Genomic DNA, 18,276 nt, shown 5'->3' on the forward strand with positions numbered 1-18,276 from the left:
AGCTTTGGTTGTATAGCAGTTCTTCTGCCAGTTTCCAGTTAGTTTTCATTGAGAACTGTCCCACATGTAGATATATTATTGATGTGTTTATGGGGGGAGATGAGCTCCGTGTCCTCCTACTCCACCATTTTGATCCCCTCAGTTGCTGACTTCTTGAAGCCTTGGTTTCCTTTTCTATAAAATGGAGGCCTAGTGCCGACCTCATTGGGTTTTTTGAGGATTAAACGGAATATTTGCACATAAAGCACTTAATAACTGTCTAGGAGTAAGCAAGTAATGACCTGGTGACTGCTGTTACTTGGGCATCTCAGAGGCCTCTCCACTGCCATTTGAGCACTGTTTTAGGCTATGTTGTAGAATGTGTAGTCACAAATCATAGAGTATTGTGTCATTATCTTTTATAGATGTAAAAATGTTCCTGTAGATATCATGTCTTCACATTCCTTATGGAAATAAGAGGAGAATGGTTTATTATTTATTATTCAGACTTAGGAGAAATATGGGTTAAATTAATTTCAGTTGACCAGCACAATTGCAACCACTGACCCAGTGATATCGAGTTGAGAAGTGATGGAAACTGGGCTGATTAGGAATGAAGAGACCGCATTTTATGGCCTCAAATTATAGGCTACTGAATTTGAAGACAGAATGAATGCACCTGTTTAAACAGAAGAACGACTATAGCTTCAACATCTCTGATATACTGGAAATAGTATAGGACAAAGTGAAATTTCTACATACTCTTATTTTAAATGATTTAAAAGAAATCACTGGGTCAGTGGTTGCAGTTGTGCTGTTCGTCTGCAACTGGGTAACTGAGGAGTCATTAGGTTCTGGAAATTGACTTACATCATCTAAATTCAAAAGAGATTTATTTCTAAATCACAATACCAATTTAATAATTTCTGTGGAGAAATATATGTTACCAAGATGTCTAGACTAGTTGGTCAGGGTATTTGTTTCTCAAGAGATGTCTACTTGATAAATCAAGTCTGTATCTGAAGATTGCTTGTGAACTTAATGTCAAATTGTTTGATTTTAAGGGGTAGTATAATCAGTCATGAATATTCTTTGTCACTTTAGAGATATATCTAACAAACCCATACTTATAGCAGCAGGGCAATCTTTTTTGAACTGGGAGAAATAACTTAGTCCCATCTTAAGAGGTGAATTCTAAAAATAGCTGATCGTCTTTATCTCTGATTAGAGAATGACATTTTCTTAGCCTGTCTACCAGTTATGGGTGATACACTGTTAAGAGTTTGTATCTCTCCTGTGAACTGAATATAGGAGATAGTGCCCAAAGTTATTGTTTCTTTCCCTCGGAAATGGGTGTTGTGTGTATATACATGGTCTTTCTTCTTGCAGTATTTCCAGGACTATCCAGACCCAGAAGGTGGTTTGTTCATAGGAGAGAAGAGAGCCTATTTAGGCTATGGTGCTTGAAAACATGTTCAGCCTTCTTTTTGCATTCTGATTCTATTAACTGACTTTGGAATACACAGAAAATAAATGCATCTCATAGACCCTCACTGGTGGTAGAGTAATAAGGCTATGAGCTGCTGCAGAGCTAGGCAATATCTAAGTTTTCTAATTTGTTTTCCAATTAAGAAATTATATTTCTTTACTATTATTCTCTGCCTAGGAGTAGATATGTTCTATTCCTTACACTACCTTATTGTTTATTTCACAGATCCATTGTTTATCATGTCAAGTGAGAAAGAACACAACCAGGCAAATATTCAGGCCACCCTGATTCAAAGCAGACTGGTAGGTCTTACTCATCCACTAAGGTAGCCTAATGGACCTGAACCATCTAGTTTGGCTAACTGCGCTGATCAGATTGACTAATCACCAAATCTCCACTGGATTTTGTATTCTGCAGAAATTACTTTGCCACGATTACCAGGGGACAAAGTATCTTAATACTTGTGGCCCAGTGTGAGGATTAACTAACTAATGGTGAATAAAGAACCCACTATAACCTAAGTTATTTCAATGAGAAAAGTAATATATGCCTGTGTTGAAAGAGTTCAAATAGTACAAAAGCTTATATGGTATAAAATAAATGCTACCCTTAGCCCTCTTCACATAATCATCCATTAGCATCAGTTTCTTGAGTACCCTTCTAGAGATAGTCTATGCATATACCAATAGCAAATGTCATATACACTGTTTTGTGCCTTTAAAAAGTTTGCAGTAGTAAAATACTTCAGAAAATCTGATGATATAATTTTGTCCTTTTTCCCCCTGCCTTCCTGTCCTAACATTAGAGAAGGGTTCCCAGGTATAGAACCATGTTCAGTAGCCTGTTTCATTATCCAAGATATTCTGTATATTGGAGCAAGGCAGATCCTGTTCCATCATTCATCAGTCGGGACTGGAAGGGACATGAGGAGAGACACAAAGAAGCCCTCCGGAAACTTGCTGTGTAAGTGTCAGGTAGCTTCAGCTGCTACTCATGTTTTTAATGAATGCATTTTTCTTCTTAAAAATTTTATTTATTCATTCTGTATTATTTTAAAATATACAGGGACTTCCCTGGTGGTCCAGTGGTTAAGACTTCGCCTTCCAATGCAGGGGGTGCAGGTTCAATCCCTGGTCTGGGAACTAAGATCCCACATGCTTCGTGGCTAAAAAAACCAAAACATAAAACAGAAGCAATATTGTAACAAATTCAATAAAGACTTTAAAAATGGTCCACATCAAAAAAAAAAATCTTAAAAAAAAATGTACAGTTGTGATGTTATACCTAGACCAGTTGAGCTGAAATTCACATTCTTAAGCCCTTTGACCAAAATAAGCCTGATTCAGGAGCAATGGTTATAGGTTTATTGGTTAGTAGATGTTCTCCAAAGGTTGGAGTGCATATGTATATTAAGTGATAACTTACCACCAAAAATAGAAGTGAACGCGTTTGTTGTTTCTTTGATTCATCTTAGAAATTGCAAGTGTATTTTTCTGCTAGTATCCAAATATGCTTTTTGGACACTTGCAGCCAAGACACCTTCAGAGACAGATCTCTTGAATTGCTTATTCTTTTAAGGAATATTTACAAATTCATACCTAGTAAATTTCTTTTAAAATGCTCCCTTACAGCCTAGACATAAAACTTCATTTTTTAAAATTTTGTAATTCTCATGTGCTATTAACTAAAAGTGAGTAGTTTCGTATGTGAGATTTCATAAGTCTACTCATTTATTAGCTTTCAGTTCCACTTGTTGGCTCCTGGTTTCCTGGCTCAGGGAAAGTAACTATTCTAGTCTGAGATGTAGAACAGTAAGATGCATGTTATAGAAGACTTTGCTCTCAGTCTGAGCTACCCTGTGTATCCTCTACTTTATAGACATATAAATATGAATTGGAAATTATATGTTAGACTTGAATAATGTTTTCCTGCTTCGCTTTAGAACTGACACTTCTTTTCCGATGCCTAAAGAAGTTTATGAAGATCCTGATGTTACTGGAAAGAATCGCTATAAATATTTTGAAAGGTAGAAAATAGTTACTGTGAATATGAGCCCTAGTATTGTTAGAGACCACTTCGTAATAATGATAGCAGCTCTTATTTTTAAGTGCATGCAGTGTGCCAGGCATCACTTTATAAGTGCTTTACATATAATATCAATTTTCAGAACAGAAATATAGGATAAGATATATTATCCCCATTTTACCAGTAAGGAAGCTGAGACCAAGAGAGGAGAAGTAAATTGCTCAAGGTCACATAAATTAGCAAGTGGTAGAGTTGGGGTTCCAACTAAGTCTGCCTGGCATTAGAGGTCCTAATTGCAAATGAGAATGTATATTTGAGAACAAAATGAAGTTATCAAATGAAGTGAGATAGAGCAAAGACACCATGACAGCCATAGTGCAGGGGAAAGTGTTAAAAGAGGGCAGATAGGTGAAATTTGCTCTCTTTGTGTGAATGTTGCCAAAACCAACATGGTCAAAAGATTCACTTTGTTTCATTTGTGAGTAATACTCATGTGATAATCATACACTCAGATCAGATTAAAATAAGATGAGGATTTCCCTATAGGTCCTATCTGAGTTAGCAAAATAGTCTTGATGTTATATCTACATAAGCTCATTTGAGAAAAGTAAACTTGTAGTCCACATTATGCTGATTTTTTCAGAGAAATGTTAAATTCTTAACATACTATACTCAATTCCTAGACTTTTGGGGGGAAACTTTTTAAAGTAAATCATTGGGAATTTCAGAATATCTCAGGGAACTTGAGAAGTTGCTGGGGACTAATGACCAGCTGAAGCCCAAGTATAGGGCAGTTTCTCAGAGTATGGCTTGTTTCCCATCTTCAGAGAACACACTGGGATGTTTATTAAAAATGCAGATTCACTGGCTCTACCTTGTATCTACTGAATCTCCTGGGCTAGACCTGAGAATTTGAATTTTAAACAAGAATCTTCCCACTCGCCAGTGATTTTTGTGTATGCCAAAGTTTGAGAATTACTGATATATGAAGTATTCAAACTCACTGATTTCAAGGGACAAATATTAACAATGGAAGAAAGCTCAGAGAGCACACAATGCAAAAGTACCACACATTTGTGTTTTCCTTTCTCCCCCAGGCCTTTCCTTCCATTTTATCAACAGTTGCCATTCAATGTTGTTTTTGCATCAACCAGGTAAGTAACCATTATTTTAAAACTTTTTTTCCAGTTTATTTTATTTATTATTTGCTTCCATATTTGTTTCCAGAGGATAGTTGACTAAATCAATTTTTTAAACTACGGATCACTAACCATTAGAAGGTCTTCTAGTGGGTCATGAGCAGCATTTTAAAAAACAAAATAGAATAGAAAATAACCAAGAGCATCAGACATATTGAGGGTAGGTTTTTTTTTTTTTTTTTTTCGGTACGCAGGCCTCTCGCTGTTGTGGCCTCTCCCGTTACGGAGCACAGGCTCCGGACGCGCAGGCCCAGTGGCCATGGCTCACGGGCCCAGCCGCTCCGCGGCATGTGGGATCTGCCCGGACCGGGGCACGAACCCGTGTCCCCTGCATCGGCAGGCGGACTCTCAACCACTGTGCCACCAGGAAAGCCTGAGGGTAGTTGTTTTTTGCTTATAACTTTTTTTTTTTTTTTTTTTTTTTTTTTTGCGGTATGCGGGCCTCTCACTGTTGTGGCCTCTCCCGTTGTGGAGCACAGGCTTCAGACGCGCAGGCTCAGCGGCCATGGCTCACGGGCCCAGCCGCTCCGCGGCATGTGGGATCTTCCCGGACCGGGGCACGAACCCGTGTCCCCTGCATCGGCAGGCAGACTCTCAACCACTGCGCCACCAGGGAAGCCCTGCTTATAACTTTTGTTTTGAATAGATACATACATATGCTCATCTAATTTTTGCTATACACTTTCCCATGTCAATATAACTTAAAATTTCTATAGGAGAAAAAATCCAAGGTATTCTTGAAATGAAACGGAAAAGAAACCTTTTTTAAGGTCTCAGATTTCTGAATAGAAAGTTAGATAAGGCTTGACTTTCAAACATGCATTTAAAGGATATGGTTACTCTTAATGATATAGCATCTTATGAATAGGATATATGTTATCAAAGGTCTGTAATCCTCAATATAAGTGCCAATTATTATTTTTTTAACATCTTTATTGGGGTATAATTGCTTTACAGTGGTGTGTTAGTTTCTGCTTTATAACAAAGTGAATCAGTTATACATATACATATGTTCCCATATCTCTTCCCTCTTGCATCTCCCTCCCTCCCACCCTCCCTATCCCACCCCTCCAGGCGGTCACAAAGCACCGAGCCGATATCCCTGTGCCATGCGGCTGCTTCCCACTAGCTATCTACCTTACATTTGTTAGTGTATATATGTCCATGCCTCTCTCTTGCCCTGTCACAGCTCACCCTTCCCCCTCCCCATATCCTCAAGTCCGTTCTCCAGTAGGTCTGTGTCTTTATTCCTGTCTTACCCCTAGGTTCTTCATGACATTTTTTTTTCTTAAATTCCATATATATGTGTTAGCATACGGTATTTGTCTTTCTCTTTCTGACTTACTTCACTCTGTATGACAGACTCTAGGTCTGTCCACCTCATTACAAATAGCTCAATTTCGTTTCTTTTTATGGCTGAGTAATATTCCATTGTATATATGTGTCACATCTTCTTTATCCATTCATCCAATGATGGGCACTTAGGTTGTGTCCATCTCCGGGCTATTGTAAATAGAGCTGCAATGAACATTTTGGTACATGACTCTTTGAATTTTGGTTTTCTCAGGGTATATGCCCAGTAGTGGGATTGCTGGGTCATATGGTAGTTCTATTTGTAGTTTTTTAAGGAACCTCCATACTGTTCTCCATAGTGGCTGAACCAATTCACATTCCCACCAGCAGTGTAAGAGTGTTCCCTTTTCTCCACACCCTCTCCAGCATTTATTGTTTCTAGATTTTTTGATGATGGCCATTCTGACTGGTGTGAGATGATATCTCATTGTAGTTTTGATTTGCATTTCTCTAATGATTAATGATGTTGAGCATTCTTTCATGTGTTTGTTGGCAGTCTGTATATCTTCTTTGGAGAAATGTCTATTTAGGTCTTCTGCCTATTTTTGGATTGGGTTGTTTGTTTTTTTGTTATTGAGCTGCATGAGCTGCTTGTAAATTTTGGAGATTAATCCTTTGTCGGTTGCTTCATTTGCAAATATTTTCTCCCATTCTGAGGGTTGTCTTTTGGTCTTGTTTATGGTTTCCTTTGCTGTGCAAAAGCTTTGAAGTTTCATTAGGTCCCATTTGTTTATTTTTGTTTTTATTTCTATTTCTCTAGGAGGCGGGTCAAAAAGGATCTTACTATGATTTATGTCATAGAGTGTTCTGCCTATGTTTTCCTCTAAGAAACTATCAAACTCTTAGAGGAGAACATAGGCAGAACACTCTATGACATAAATGCCAATTATGATCCCAGTTCCCCTCTAATTTTTTAAGACTGTATATGGATACCTTTGGCTCTTACATGGATGGAGGAAAGATCCTCTGCTGTCCTTCTAGACAGAGCAACTTTGTGTATTGTCACTTTACCTGGGGACAACTGCAGACTTGTTTTCTATGAAATGCTTTGTATGAGCAAAAGAGAAGCTATAAGACAGGTATCTCCCTATAGATACCTTTGGTAATTCTTTAAAAGCAGGCTCACTGGATCTCCTGCTTTGGAGGTCATAATCACATTAGGTCTAAAAATTGTTCAGTTGATTGTGGGGAGTTCTCAGGTCTACAGTGATGAACACTGGGCCCCTCCACTCCTTCCTAATTGTGACGTAAGGGATAAAGATTTCCTTTGAGAGCTAAAGCATGACAGTTGACATTCTAGAAAGTTTCTTTCTCTCTCAGAAGTTTTAAAGAATGAATCAGTAACCGTCTGTGAAGTCAACTCTGGAATTCTGACAGCGTTGAGTTTCTGAGTGGTGAGGATAATTCTGACTTATGTTAGCAAGTATGGACTTGTCTGGGGACAGCTGGCCTTCTCCAGCCACACCCTTTCCATGGCTAGCTGTTGGAGCCTTTACTTTGGACTCTATGTGAGCATCTTGGTGAAGAGGATAAAAAGTAATATTTTTAAAATGTTCAATAGTGGTTTCCAGTTCCACATATAAGGTGCTTGGAAGTTGCTATTAACTGAAGATTTTAAAAACAGGCAAATACAGGGAATAATAGCTACCCAGAACAGAGATTCATGAGTAGAAACTGCCCTGAGAACCATTCCTAGGTAGGAAAACCTGAACTATAATTGACAAGTTGCTGGAGATTCAGTGTGGAAAACTCTGAGAATGAAAAACTCCAGGAGGACCCAGTCATGGGGGCTCCCACAATTTTGTGATTTACCTCCAGGAACTCAACCAGGTTCTCACAGTAAATATTGGAGAAAAATCCCCCCATGCTTCTGGCAGGAGGAGGGAAAAAGGAACCACTTTGAAATATGCTAGAGCACTCTGTTCTTAACAAGGCCAGCTGTCAGGAGAAACTAGTGAACCAGAGCCTAACCTGCTGGGGTATTATCAGAGCCTAACTGAGAGGGGAAGGAAATACCCAACTTCAGTCCCCTTTTGCCATCCTGCCCCACCTAAGGGGGAAGAAAAACTGAAAAACACTTATGAAGCTTATAGTCCAGATGCATAGGCTCACTGAAAGAAAGACCTAATATATGAAAATAGAATGCTTTCCTCTCCCCCCACACCTTACCACCAAATTACTAAAGACCTATTTACAGTTTTTCTTACTCAGTACATCATGTGTAGCTGTAAGAAAAAAATTACAAGGCACACTGAAAGGCAAAACCACAATTTGAATAGACAGCATAAGCATCAGAACCAGACATGGCAGGGATGTTGGAATTATCAGAAAAGGAATTTAAAACAACTGTGATGAACATGCTAAGGGCTCTGATGAGTGAAGTAGACTTCAAGCAAGATCAAATAGGCAAAGAGATGGAAATTCTAAGAAAGAACTAAAAAAATAAAATGCTAGAGATCAAAAACACTGAAACAGAAATGAAGAATTCCTTTGATAGGCTTGTTAATAGACTGGACATAGCTGAGGAAAGAATTTGTGATCTAGAGGATATCCATACAAACTTCTAAAATTGAAAAGCAGAGAGAACAAATACTGAAAAAAACAGAATATCCAAAACCTGTGGACAAATACAAAGGTATAGCATACGTATAATGGGAGTACCAAAAGGAGAAGAAAGAAAGGAACAGAAGAAATATTTGAAACAATAATGACTGAAAATTTCTCCAAATTAATGTCAGATATCAAACTACAGAGTCAGGAAGCTCAGAACATCAAGCAGGATAAATGTCAAAAAAGCTACACCAAGGCATATTATATTCAAACTAAAGAAAATCAGAGATAAGGAATAAATTCTGACAGAAGCCAGAGTACAAAATTACCTCACCTATAGAGGAGCAAAAATAAGAATTACATCTGACTTCTCAGAAACCATGCAAGCAAGAAGAGAGAGAAGTAAAAATTTAAAGTGTTGAGAGAAAAAAAATCAACCTAGAATTCTGTATCCTGCAAAATTATCCTTCAGAAATGAAAGCAAAATAAAGACCTTCTCAGACAAACAAAAATTGAGGGAATCTTGCCATTTGTTGCAAGAAATGTTAGAAGTTCTTTAGAGAGAAGGGAAATAATATAGGTCAGAAACTTGGATCTACATAAAGAAAACAAGGGCATCAAAGACAGAATAAATGAAGGTGAAATAAAAACTTTTATTTTTTAACAGTTTATTCAAAATAATAAGACCACCAGGGCAGAAATAGAGACACAGATGTAGAAAATGGATGTGTGGACACAGGGGGGAAGGGGAGGGTAGGATGAATTGGGAGATTAGGTTTGACATAAATACACTGCCATATGTAAAACAGATAGCTAGTGGGAACCTGCAGTATAGTACAGGGAGCTCAGCTCAGTGCTCTGTGATGACCTAGATGGGCGGCATGGGGGGAGGTGGGAGGGAGGTCCAGGAGGGAGGTCCAAGAGGGAGGGGATATATGTATACACATAGCTGATTCACTTTGTTGTACAGCAGAAACTAACACAACATTGTAAAGCAATTATACTCCAATTAAAAAAAAAAAAGGAAGACAATGGAAGACAAATGGTGGGCAGTTTGTTTTTCCTCTTTGACTAATTATTAAAGGAGCCTATTTGGAAAAAAAATTAATAATAAGAGCAACAATGTATTTGATTATGTATGCTCATGAATATATCATGTATTTGCTTATATATAAGTGAAATGAATGACAGCAATAATAAAAGATGAAAGGGAGGAATGAGGATTATTTTGTTATTATAAGGTAGTTACACTGCTTGAGAAGTGATATAGTGTTATTTAAAAGTGGACTTGGATTAGTTGTAAATGTATATTGTAAACTCTGGGACAATCACTAAAAAAGTAAAAAGAAAGGGAAGTATAACTGATATGCTAATAAAGAAGTGAAAATGGAATCATATAAAACGTGGTTAAAACTACAAAAACAGAAAAAGGGTGGAAGATAAAATAGGAACAAAGAACAAGTGCAACAGATAGATATGGTAGATATTAATCCAACTATCAATAATCACTTTGGCCATCAGGGATCTAAATGAACCAATTAAAAGACAGATATTGTTAAAGTGGATCAAAAAACAAGAACCAATTATATGTTGTCAATAAAAAACCTACTTTAAGTATAAAGACACATATAGATTAAAAGTAAATGGATAGATTAGAACAGAATAGAGAGCCCAGAAAAAAACTCATGTGTTTATGGTCAGTTAATCTATGACAAAGGAGGCAAGAATATACAATGTAGAAAAGACAGCCTCTTCAATAAGTGGTGCTGGGAATACTGGACAGCTACATGTAAAAGAATGAAATCAGAACATTCTCCAACACCATATACGAAAATAAACTCATAGACCTAAATATAAGACCTGAAGCCATAAAACTCCTAGAAGAAAACATAGGAAGAACACTCTTTGACATAAATTGTAGCAATATTTTTTTGGAGCAGTCTCTTAAAGCAAAGGAAATAAAAGCAAAAATAAACAAATGGGACCTAATTAAACTTAAAAGCTTTTGCACAGCAAGGAAAACCATCAACAAAATGAAAAGATAGCCTACTGAATGGGAGAAAATATTTGCAAATGATATGACCGATAAGGGGTTAATATCCAAAATATATAAACAGCCCATACAACTCAACATCAAAAAACCCCAAGCAACCCAATTAAAAATGTGCAAAAGACCTGAATGTCTATTTCTCCAAAGAGGACATGCAGATGGTCAACATGAACGTGAAAAGATGTTCAACATTGCTAATCATCAGGAAAATGCACATCAAAACCACGATGAGATATTATCTCATACCTGTCAGAATGGCTATCATCAAAAAGAACACAAATAACAAACGTTAGCAAGGTGGAGAAAAGGGAACCCTCCTACGCTGTTAGTGGGAATGTAAATTGGTGCAGCCACTGTGGAAAACAGTAGGGAGGTTTCTCAGAAAACTAAAAATAGAACCACCTTATGACCCAGCAATTCCATTCCTGGATATATATCCGAAAAAAACAAAATCACTATTTTGAAAAGATACATGCACCCCAATGTTCATAGCAGCATTGCTTACAATTGCCAAAATATGGAAGCAATTCAAGCATCCATCAACAGATGAATGGATAAAGAAAATGTGGTGTATATACACACACACACACACACACACACACACACACACACACACACACACACACAATGGAATACTACTCAGCCATAAAAAAGAATGAAAATTACCACTTGCAACAACATGCATGGACTTGGAGGGTATTATCCTAAGTGAAGTTAGTCAGACAGAGAAAGAGAAATACTGTATTATATCACTTATGTGTGGAATCTAAAAAATACAACAAACTAGTCAATATAAGAAAAAAGAAACAGACTCACAGATATAGAGACCAAGCTAGTGGTTACCAGTGGGGAGAAGGAAAGGGGGAGGGGCAATATAGGAATAAGAGATTAAGAGGTATAAACCATTATGTATAAAATAAGCTACAAGTATATATTGTATAACACGGAATATAGCCAATATTTTATAATAACTATAAATGGAGTATAACCTTTAAAATTTGTGAAATACTGTATAGTACACCTGTAACATATAATATTACACATCAACTACGCTTCAATTAAAAAATGTAAAAAAAAAGAACAAAAGTAAATGGATAGAGAAAACTATAGCATGCTAACACTGAAAGAAAGCAACAGTAGCTATAATAATTTCAGACAGAGCAGACTTCAAAGCAAGGAAAATTATCAGGGATAAAGAGAGGCATTACATAATGATACAGAGGTCAGTTCTCCAAGAAGACATAATAATCCTTAATGTATATGTGCCTGATGACAGTGTGAAACTACATGTGGCAAAAAGTAATAGAATTACAAGGAGAAGTAGATGAATCCACTATCACCTCCTGTTGGAAATGGATACATTTAGCAGATAGAAATTCAGTAAGGCCCAAGTTGAACTTAACAATACCATTAATCAGTTGTATATAATTGGTATCTATAGACTACTTATTCAACAACAGCAGAATACACATTCTTCTCAAGTTCACATGAAACATTCACCAAGATAGCCACATTCTGGGCCATAAAACACACTTTAATAAATGTAAAAGCATAGAAATAATACAATGTCTGCTCTCAGACCATAGTGATATTAAACTGGAAATTAAGAACAGAGAGAGAACTGAAAATCCCCAAATATATGGATATCAAACAATATATTTCTAAATAACATATGGATCAAAAAAGATATATCATGGGAAATTTTAAAATATTTTAAACTAAATGAAAATGACAATATAAATTATAAAAATTTGTGCAATGCAATGGAAGCAGTGCTTAGTGGGAAATTTATAGCATTGAATGCATGTATTACAAAAGAAGAAAGATCTAAATCAATCATCTAAGCTTCTACCTTGAGAAACTAGAAAAAGAAGAGCAAATTATATATCCAAAGCAAGCAGAAGAAAAGCAGTAATAAGAATTAGAGCATAAATCAATGGAATTTTTTTTCAAGTGTATGGAGAGTATGCGCCATGTACTTTCTTAAAAATTTTTATTTATTTATTTTGGTTGTACCGGGTCTTAGTTGCAGCTTGTGGGCTCCTTAGTTGCGGCTCATGGCTCCTTTAGTTGCGGCATGTGTGCTCCTTAGTTGCTTCTTGCAGGGTCCTTAGTTATGGCATGCGAACTCTTAGTTGTGGCATGCATGTGGAATCTAGTTCCCTGACCAGGGATCGGACCTACATCCCCTGCATTGGGAGGTGGATTCTCAACTACTGTGCCACCAGGGAAGTCCCATAAATCAACAGAATTGATCAAGGAAATTGATAGAGAAAATAAGTGAAACCACAAAGTTCCTTGAAAAGATCACTAAAACTGATAAGCCTCAAGTGAGGCTAACTAAGAAAAAAAGAGAGGACACAAATTATTAATATCAGATATGAAAAAGGATCCCCTTTTCAGAAATGAAAAAGGATCACTGCAGATCCCATGGCATTAAAAAGATAATTAAGGAATATTGTGAATAACTCTATGCCTACAAATTGGATATTCTAGATGAAAAGGACTAGTTACTTGAAAGGCAATATGTCAGAACTCACACAAGAAGAAACAGAAAATCTGAAAAGGCCTATATTATTATTAACAAATTTTTGAATCAGTAATTAATAACTTTCTAAAACATAAAGCACCAGGCCCAGATGGGTCTGCTGGTGAATTCTACCAAACATTTAAGGAAGAAGTTATACCATTCTCTGCAGTCTCTTTCAGATAATAGAAGCTAACTCATTCTTTGAGGCCAGCATTACTCTAATACCAAAACCAGGCAAAGACATTAAAAGAAAGCTACAAACCAACATCTATCATGAATGTAGGCATGAAAATCCTCAACAAAATATTAGCAAATCAAATCCAACAATGTATGAAAAGAGTTATACACCACAACGAAGTGGGATTTATCCCAGGTATGCAAGGCTGATTCTGCATTTGAAAATCAGTTAATATGCATCACATCAACAGGCTGAAAAGAAAAATCACATGATCATATTACTAGAGGCCAGAAAAAGTATTTGACAATATCCAATACTCATTCATGATTAAAACTCTCAGTTAACTTGGATTAGAAAGGAATGTCCCAAATGTCATGGGATCTGCAGTGATCCTTTTTCATTTCTGAAAAGGGGATCCTTTTTCATATCTGATGAATGTCCTTACATCACACTTAATGGTGAGAAACTCAAAGCTTTTCCACTAAGATCAGGAAAAAGGCAAGGATGTCGCCTCTCATCACTCCCTTTCAATATCATACTGGAAGTCCTAGCTAATTCAGTAAGACAAGAAGAAGAAATAAAAGGTATACAGTTTGGCTTCCCTGGTGGCGCAGTGGTTGAGAGTCCGCCTGCAGTTGCAGGGGACGCAGGTTCGTGCCCTGGTCCGGGAAGATCCCACATGCCGTTGAGCGGCTGGGCCCATGAGCCATAGCTGCTGAGCCTGCACGTCTGGAGCCTGTGCTCCGCAACGGGAGTGGCCACAACGGTGAGAGGCCTGCATACCGCAAAAAAAAAAAAAAAAAAAAAAAAAAGGTATACAATTTGGAAAGGAAGAAATAAAACTGTCTTTTAGCAGGAGACATATTCATCTATGTAGAAAATCTAAAAGAAATTACTGAAAAAAAAAGAAAACCTCTCCTGGAACTAATAAGTGATTATATATAGCAAGGTTGTAGGATATAAGGTTAGTATACAAAAGTCAGCTGCTTTCCTGTATACCTATATAGAGCAAGGGGAATTTGAAATATAAAACACAGTGCCATTTACATTAGCATCAACAAATGAAATACTTAAATATAAATTTAATAAAATATACACAAGATCTATTTGAGGAAAACTGTAAAACTTTGATGAAAGAAATCAAAGAACAACTAAATAAATGAAGAAATATTCCATGTTCATGGATAGGAAGACTCAATAGTGTCAATATGTCAGTTCTTCCCAATTTGATTTACAGAGTCCATGTAATCTCAATCAAAATCCCTGCAAGTTATTTTGTGGATATTGACAAAGTGATTCTAAAGCTTATATGAAGAGGCAAAAAACTCAGAATAAGCAGCACAATATTGAAGGAGAAGAACAAAGTTGGAGGACTGACACGGCCTGACTTCAAGACCTACTGTAAAACTTTTATAATCATGAAAGTGTGGTATTATGTAAAGAATAGACAAATAGATGAATGAAATAGAATAGAGAGCCCAGAAATAGACCCACATAAATATAATCAACTAATCTTTGACAAAAAGAACAGACAATACAATGGAGTCTTTTTAAACAAATGATGCTGGAACAACTGGACATCTACATGCAAAAAAATGAATTTAGGCATAAGCCTTACACCCTTCACAAAATTAACTCAAAATGATCACAGACTTAAATGTAGAATGCAAAAACATAAAACTCTTAAAAGATTACATAGGAAAAAAACCTAGATGACCTTGGGTATGGTGATGACTTTTTAGAAAGTCATGATCCATTAAAGAAATAATGGAAAATCTGGACTTCATTGAAATTTAAAACTTCTGCTCTACAGAAGACAATGTCAGTAGAATGAGAAGACAAGTCACAGACTAGGAGGAAATATTTGCAAAAGACATATCTGATAAAGGACTGTTATCCAAAATAATCAAAGAAGTCTGAAACTCAACAGTAAGAAAACAAAAAACCTGATTTTAAAAAAGGTCAAAGACCTTAACAAATACCTCACCAAAGAAGATATACAGATGGCAAATAAGGATATGAAAAGATGCTCCACATGATGTCATCAGGGAAATGCAAATTAAAATGAAATTCCGCTATACACCTGTTAGAATGGACAAAATCTGGAAAACTAACACCACCAAATGTGGAGCAGCAGGACCTTTCATTTTTGGTGGGAATTCAGAATGCTATAGCCACTTCAGAAGACAGTCTAGCAGTTTCTTACAAGACTAAACATACTCTTACCGTATGATTTGGCAATCCTCTTCCTTGGTATTTACCCAAAGAGGTTGAAAACTTATCTCTACAGAAGAACCTGCTCACAGATGTTTATAGCAGTTTTATTCATAATTGCCAAAACTTGGAAGTAACCAAGATGTCCTTCAGTAGGTGAATGGATAAATAAACTATGGTACATTGAGACAATATAATATTATTCAGCACTAAAAAGAAATGAGCTTATCAAGTCATGAAAAGACATGGAAGAATCTTAAATGCATATAGTTAAGAGAAGGAAGCCAATCTGAAAAGGTTACATACTGTATGATTCCAGCTATATGACATTCTGGAAAAGGCAAAACTATGGGGATTATAAAAAGATCATTGGTTGCCAGGGGGTTGGGGGGAATGGGGAGAGGATGAATAGGAGCACAGAGGATTTTAAGGGTAGGGGAAATACTCTGTATGTTACTATAATGATGGATACACGTTATTATACATGTATACATAGACATATAAGGATTTGTCTATATCCATATAATGTACAACACCAAGAGTGAACCTTAATGTAAACTGTGGACTTTGGGAGACTGTGAAGTGTCAATGGAGGTTCATCAATTGTAACAAAGCTACCACTCTGGTGAGTCATGTTGATAATGTGTTGGGCTGTGCATGTGTGGGGCAGGGGGTATATGGGAAGTTTCTGTACCTCCTTCTCAATTTTGCTATGAACCTAAGATTGCTCTAAAAAATTGCCTTTAAAAAATGCAGACATTCAATAGAGTTCATAATAACAAAACAAGATTTGCTAGCTTTGTGAAGCTCCTCTTTGTGTGCAGTTCAGTTGGGGCTGGAAGGGAAAATCTAGAAGACTGTAGGTTTGGCAGACAGTACATGTTCCTGGTAGTGGCCTGTAGTAGAGGAGGAGGGGCCTGGATGGAGGGAATAGAGCAGCAGTGGCTGCTGTAAAGATACCAAAGCCAGACTAAGTAAGGCTGAGGATGGGATCCAGGACAAGGCAGGGCTCAAGCCAAGTAGGAAGCAGATATGGAGTCTTTCTGGCATTGGGTCCCGATCGAGGTTGGGCAGAGGTGGGAAAGAGATTTTTACTCTTTCTTATTCACATTTTGCTGTCCTCTAAAACCAACTGAAATGGAGAGAAAAAGAATAGGTTGGAGAAAAATAACAAGTTGGTTGGGAAAGAAACTGTACTATTAAGTTGCATAGGACTTTTGTCAAAGTAGCATTCCTCCTTTGCATCCTATCCTCAGACCCACCTAGAAGGGTCCCAAGTCAGCAGAAAGCTTAGTCAGAGGGATTCCTCAGGCTTTACCATAATCCTAGAACATTTGATCAGATGGGTCAAATGTGAAATTATTTAATTTAGAAAACAATAATTTATTCTCTTGATTCAAGCTTACGGTGTTATAATATTCACATGATCTGTGATGATAAAGCTAATTTGAAGTTATTTCCTCAAGTAGAATTTTTACAGTAGCATACTTTCTGCTGAAAACTTAAGAAACTATATGTACGTACTTATATTGTCTACATGTGTTAGAAATTAATAGCAACTGCTGAAAAATGATTTCAATGCCTGTTAGAATTCAACATTAAAAACAATTTAAAGTACTGTTCCATCACAGGTCGAAGTGCCAAATAGACACTTATTTCTAATTGGCTTGAAATGCATTTTTCTTTGAGTTAAGCTTTACATGCTGTGCTCATGTATAAGCACCTCCCCTTGCCTTTGACTTTTTCATAATGGAAATCTCTCTCTTTTTTTCCATTATTTATTGTTTGTGTAATTTAACCAGTTCTTCAAAATGATATATTTTAAATGGAAATGGTTATATATTTTTTTCTTATTTTATAAGTAGTATATATACAGGTTAAAAAAAAAGTTAGAAAATTCGGAAGACTATAAACATGAAAAAAATTCTCTCTATAACCTTACTATCCAGAAATAATTTGCTTTTATTATTGTGTATCCATCTAGGCATTTTTATGTGCCTAATAACACAGTATTTAAAAACATAAAAATGTATTCCTAATGTACATACTGCTTTATAGTGTTCTTTTTTCCACTTTACTTTGGATCATAGACATTTTTGTTCATTCATAAATGTAGATTACATTGTAACTTTTAATAGCTGGATAAATTCCATTATGGATGTGCCATTGTTTAAAAAACAATTTTTCTACTGATGGTGATTAAGTTTGTAATTTTTTTTTTTAAAGTGTCACATGAGTAGATTGGGAAGGGTTTCCATGGAGTGTTGTTTAGTCAAAAAAGCAAGACGCAAAAACATATTTATAGTATGATTTCATGTTAGTCAAATGATAAAATAACACTATATTTGTGTATACTTGTGTCAGTGTAGAAAATAAGTGTGCCAAAAAATATGGAAGATATAATTCAAGGATACAACTGAGATACATACCCTAGATATTGGGTATATAGAGAAGGTACTGCTACAAGTGGATAAGGAAGAAAAAGGGATTGAGGGATGCAAACTCAAAAGCACAAGAAAACACTGCACTAAAACATTAAACCATATGTGCTGTCATACTTATTGTTTAAGAAATTATGTGTAAGGGTGAGCATATGTTTAAGTGAATTAAAAAAGTTTTTTTTGTATTTAAAAATAGACAGAATGAAAAAAACAAGGGTGAAAATAATGGGTCCAACGTTGATGCCTAATGACTCCAGGTATAACCATG

The 18,276-nt window shown here is 36.3% G+C and overlaps 1 protein-coding gene across 1 annotated transcript in view; it reads left to right on the plus strand.

Annotated features, from left to right (window-relative positions):
* The window catches only part of CFAP91 (cilia and flagella associated protein 91), a 148,180-nt gene that overhangs the window by 11,559 nt on the left and 118,345 nt on the right, over positions 1–18,276 (plus strand). The window contains exons 2-5 of the mRNA XM_082839854.1: positions 1,694–1,770; positions 2,274–2,431; positions 3,411–3,494; positions 4,591–4,647. Of these exons, the coding sequence (XP_082695980.1) occupies positions 1,694–1,770; positions 2,274–2,431; positions 3,411–3,494; positions 4,591–4,647 (376 nt within the window). The remainder of the gene's footprint in view (positions 1–1,693; positions 1,771–2,273; positions 2,432–3,410; positions 3,495–4,590; positions 4,648–18,276) is intronic.

This window comes from Leucopleurus acutus (genome assembly GCF_964270905.1).
Source record: "Leucopleurus acutus genome assembly, chromosome: 5".
NCBI lineage: Eukaryota > Metazoa > Chordata > Mammalia > Artiodactyla > Delphinidae > Leucopleurus > Leucopleurus acutus.